The sequence below is a fragment of the Mesitornis unicolor genome, unplaced genomic scaffold (genome assembly GCF_000695765.1).
Source record: "Mesitornis unicolor isolate BGI_N332 unplaced genomic scaffold, ASM69576v1 scaffold33556, whole genome shotgun sequence".
Taxonomy (NCBI): domain Eukaryota; kingdom Metazoa; phylum Chordata; class Aves; order Mesitornithiformes; family Mesitornithidae; genus Mesitornis; species Mesitornis unicolor.
Genome location: NW_010190870.1, coordinates 7,905 through 12,902, shown reverse-complemented (window position 1 = coordinate 12,902; position 4,998 = coordinate 7,905). Strand labels below are relative to the sequence as shown.

Here is a 4,998-nt window from a genome sequence, read left to right as displayed (position 1 = left end):
GCCATATTTGTTTCATACTCTTTCTCCTGAAGCCACTGCCCTTTGCAGGGTCCCTTGAGAGAATGCTTGCCAGAAGCAGCTCCTTACCCCATCTGTATTAAAGCTTAACAAGCAACTCTGAGATACTGTGACTATTTTTCTGGACCCCAAGCAGTGCTTTGTCCAAAGGCTCCCATTTCCTTCTTTAAGCATGCCTCTTCCACTAATATCTGCCTGCAAGCATGTGGGGAACAGCTTGTGTCCAAACCTAAGAGCCAACGCTTCCCTTCCTGCAGAGCAGCCAGTGGACACCCGAAGTGCTTTTTTCCTCTCTGCACATTGGTGGTTGTAAGATATACCATCACCAGTGGATCTTCTATCTTCTCTGCCTGTTTTGTCTGTTTTCATTTCTTTTCATTTCAAGTGAAAATTCCCTTTTTCAGCATGAGAAAATTGCACTGCTCGCTTTGTTGTTAGCCAGTACAGTCTCTAAACTATTTCCTTCCACACCACTTATCCAAGTATCAAAGATCTTCATTCAATATTAATTCCAAAAGCAATACTAAAGGGAAGTCATTTAAACATACATCTGCTGAGGGTCTCCTGGCTGCCGGGTTTATGTCATTGTGAAATGAAATATGAAATTTCTTTTCTTAAAAAGGAAAAATGCACCTGAAATTCTAGTCTTGCTACACACCGACTGAGCCCAAAATACATTGATTCCAATGGCTTTTTTCTGGACAATGTCTGGCAGGAAATAAATCCTTAAAGTATTGGGTTATTAGAGCTAGCAACTTACCAGGCAGTAGAAAAATTACTATTTCCTTACTATTTGGCCATGTTTAAGATCCTCTTAAATGTTTCAGGACTACAGGAGTCATGTACTTCCTTGCATTCCTCCTCCACCACATTTCCATTCAAATCCTTCTGTCTTCTCTCCCTCTGCCCATTTCTCCTTGAGGAAAACACATAGAACACACAGCCTTCCCCTCTGCTTGCTTTACCACCCCTTCCTCTCCAAAACATCATCCCCCTCCTACGCCGCCTCCCTTGTCACAAGTATTAAAATTGCTCAGCCACTTCCTCTTTCAAGTCTTCTACTTCCATCACTGGCCTCACCTTATCCAGCACACTTCTCACATACGTTTTGGTTTTTTGGGTTTTTTTAAATCTCTTGCACTCTCCTGGCTTGTTCTCAAGACAGATATGCTTCATATCTTCTCATTTTAAAAAACAAAAAACAAAAAACAACACTCCTCAACTAAAAGGTAACAGGTCCTAGTGATTAACCAAGATTAACCAAGGATCCCCAATCTCACAAAGTTATAATCAGCTGGATTTATTTTGGCAGCACCCACTAGTTCATCTGTAATGTATTCCTGCAAAGTAACTTGCACTGGGTACTAGGTGAGGTTACAGACTTTGTCATGGAAATGGCCCTTTTTTTTCAGGTGCGCTGCTGGGATCGAATCACAAGAGCTCCACACCTGCCTCCCACCATCGAGCTGTTGACCTTCCAGCCTACCTGGCAGAGCCGGCCTGAGGCACAGCACTAAAGCTGCCAACCCCATGCAGGACTCCAGCCCCACTCTTCAGCAACTTCTTGCTGCACAAACAGAAATTATAACCAAGAACTTCTGCCTGGACCAGAGAGATCTCCAGTAGCACCAGCAGCATTAACCACTACATAATTAAAACATTATTTTTTCCAGACAAATAATTTAAGTCCTGCTGAGGCAAAACCAGGAGAAAGGGCAACATCTCTCCCTTTACGCAAGAATTTGGCCATCCACGCACACATTCTTTCATTAATCTTCACTTTCTGTACCACAGTCACAAGTGGAATCTAAATTACTGACTTTCCCGCTCTCATCTGGCTCTGCAGCACATCACTCGCACCAGTTTAAACACCCTCTACCAGTAATTAACCCTGTTTCTTTAGCAGACCAGCATCTGAACCCAGACCATTGAATTAAAATATGAAATTTCAACAGCCAGTCAGGGCATAAAGTTACAGTTTATTTTAACAAAGATAAACAGCATCCCTGGCACTTATTCCAAAGAAAAAGCATGAATACAATTCCATCATCCTTCCTAGCAATTCCCATGCCAGACCCATGAAGTTATTACTTAACGTTTTGCTATAAATAGCTGGTGGAGCAGTCCATACAGGAACTTGTTTTCCTTAGCATCTTCTGCAACAGGTCAGCCAGTAAACGACCAAGAGGGTTGAATTCTTACTGCCTCAGAGTTGTAGCACATAGATATGTTTTATTTTTTATTTTTTTTTATTTATTTATTTATTTTTTTTAAGTGATCCTACTTGGTAGCCAGCCCTCAGGCTGAATCTCACAAAGATTTAAAAGTTGGGTCTTGCCCCAAATTGTTTATAGGCTGCATATAAGAAAAGAAACAGCAAATAAATGGGAGTAAGAGAAAGATAACTTTGTAAGCAATAGTAAGTTTTATCTGAATTTCACTTTTTTTTTCACTTTTTTTGAGTGAATTTGTTAGGACATAGGCTGTCCAATACCCAATGCTGATGTAATTCCTAGTACCAGAGGACAGCAGGAGGTGACTCCACACCTGTCCTGTCACCCTAACAGCACATGAAAGAGCTCCAGTCTTCTCTGATTTGCCTAAGCAAAAACACACTTCAAATTAGAAGCTCGAAGCTCTTTCATTATAAGACCTCACAGCACTCTCATAAACTTTCATGGTTATTTTCTTATGACTTGAGTAACAGCATTGACCTCTCAAGTCATTTTGTAGAGGATGCTACACCAATATTTCTTCTGAAAGGGAGCCAAGGAAGCTTCACCAGCTCTAGCTTGAAATTATGTTAACATCAATGTGTGCAAGCTATGTAGAAGAAAATCTCCCAGCAATTCAGTCCTCACCAATTTTATACTGATCCAGACATACTCACACGACCTTTCCTGACTCAGATGACCTGTTATCATTTACTGAAGTTGGGTAACATATAGAAGGCAATTCGGGAGGAACATCATTAAGGTAAAAAGATGACTGCATTTCTAAGTAGCTGAAGAGAGATGTGCTAGAAAAGCAAGCCAGCTTGGGATAGGAACAACATGCTGTTTTAAAATTTATGCAAAAGGACAGTTTTGCATATTGTGGTATTGATAAGAGTGGAAAGAGGAAGAAATTTGATGTCACGTGATTCAAAGCACTGTTCCTGATGTAGCCACATTTCATTGTGTGACTGCCGTGAAGGTCATGTGCAAATAGGAAACAAGTCTAAAGGGCTCAGGGGGCTTTACTGTCTTGGTGGAGACACCTACAGAATTTCAGAAGAGCAAGGAGCTATTAGTTATGGAGACAAATTAATTCATCCATTTTCCTTGCTCTTTGCAGCTTAAAAAATTGTGGAAAATCCTTTAGTCTTTGTCCAGCTAAGGGGCATTTCTTGTAACAAAGACCACTGGATATTTTTTTAGTATATAATTGCACCTGTTTCTCTAAGCCACAGCTCTAAATTATATTCTAATAAGGACCACACGGCATCCCTGACAGATGCTCCTTCCTGCCAGCACACAGAGAGATGCAACTGTTGAACTGGAGTCTGCAAATCCAGACCTCTGGGCCATGAAGCATTTCCCTGATTAGTTTTCTGCACCCAAAAGCAGGTCTCAATGCATAATCTGAACCTACTGCTAAATACAGTACAAAGAGGAAACACACAAAATATTTGTCATCAAACTGAAGTTGCACAAATCCAAATCTGCTACCGGTCTTTATTTTTTCCCAGAGGGTGCACTGCAAAATCACTTCTCTGGAGTACTGAAGCTATTTAAGGCAACTTGCCCATATTTACACTTTATTACAGCGGCCCACACAATACTACACACCTCCTCCTGCATCAACTGAGCCAGCAGTACCAAGCATGTATGTGCAATAAAACTACTGCTTCTGATACACACTAAAGACAAAAAGGATAAAGTCCGTCCATGAGGGTTCAAGCACCAATTTCCCAAAGCACAGGATTAAGAGAAGACGGAAAGTGTGTATTTTCAAGCGTATCTAGAATCTCAAAATATTCCAGTTATCATATGCTAAAGAACTTCTCTATCCATTTCAAGCAATTGCCTGTACACTGAAGCTGCAATCAGCCTGGGATGAGGAGTGACCTGGAGGGCCCAGTGAGCAGTTCTTCTGTATGAGGGTTCAGAGCAGAGAGGTCTGATAATGTGATAACATGTCTGGGATAACAAGTGAGTGGATAAAGAGAGCTCAGGCAGTCACTTTACAGATAACAAGATAGAAACATCTTCCAGCAAAATGGCTGAGGTTACCAGATCTCTGGTGGAGAGCATTTTAAGAACTAGTCATCTCTTGCAAACACGCTTTAGCACTCTTACAAATCTATTTGTAGAACAATTGAAGGATATTTCTCTGCATTTTATTCTTTCTACCATGGGAACAGGTAGCCTGAATGTTTTATCCTTTGTACAACAAATGCCTAGGAAGGGTACAGGGGGATGTAATCACTGCATCTCCATTTCAGGAATTAATTTCTAACATGATACAATTGCATTTCTACTGCATCCCAAAGACAGTCTTGACCACTTTGCCACCTAATCCTGGCTGCTAGAAGCCATATATAGAATAGCATAGGCCAAGGAGAGTAAGATCATTTTACAGTCGAGAACTATCCAAAACCCAAGGAATGAGATACAGAGACACAATACCTAGATATTGAATCACTCACTCTTACTCAAGCAGTAGAGCTGTGGGCTGGAGAGAAGGGAGACAAGTTGTCCAAGAACCTTGTCATAGTCATGCTGCTTGATCAAAGTCTCTTCAGCCAAGTTTGCAAAGCCACTGGTGGACATAGGGATTAAGAGTAGAAGGAGAGCAACTCCTACCATGCTACCATGCTGCAGCTCCGGCTCCATGTGAAATGGACCAGCACCCATCAAGACTCCTGCACTTGCATTCCTTCTAAATACAAAGCTTCACTCAGAATCAGAAAACAAGAAAGGCAGCACAAGTGATGCT

General features: G+C 41.3%; 1 protein-coding gene across 1 annotated transcript in view; it reads right to left on the bottom strand.

The window, feature by feature from the left end:
• LOC104542297 (E3 ubiquitin-protein ligase NEURL1-like) overlaps window positions 1-4,916 on the bottom strand; it is a gene marked incomplete at its 3' end in the record, with an annotated part of 18,087 nt that extends 13,171 nt beyond the window's left edge. The window contains exon 1 of the mRNA XM_010186554.1: window positions 4,709-4,916. Within this exon, the coding sequence (XP_010184856.1) occupies window positions 4,709-4,916 (208 nt within the window). The remainder of the gene's footprint in view (window positions 1-4,708) is intronic.
• Window positions 4,917-4,998: the final 82 nt, after the last annotated feature.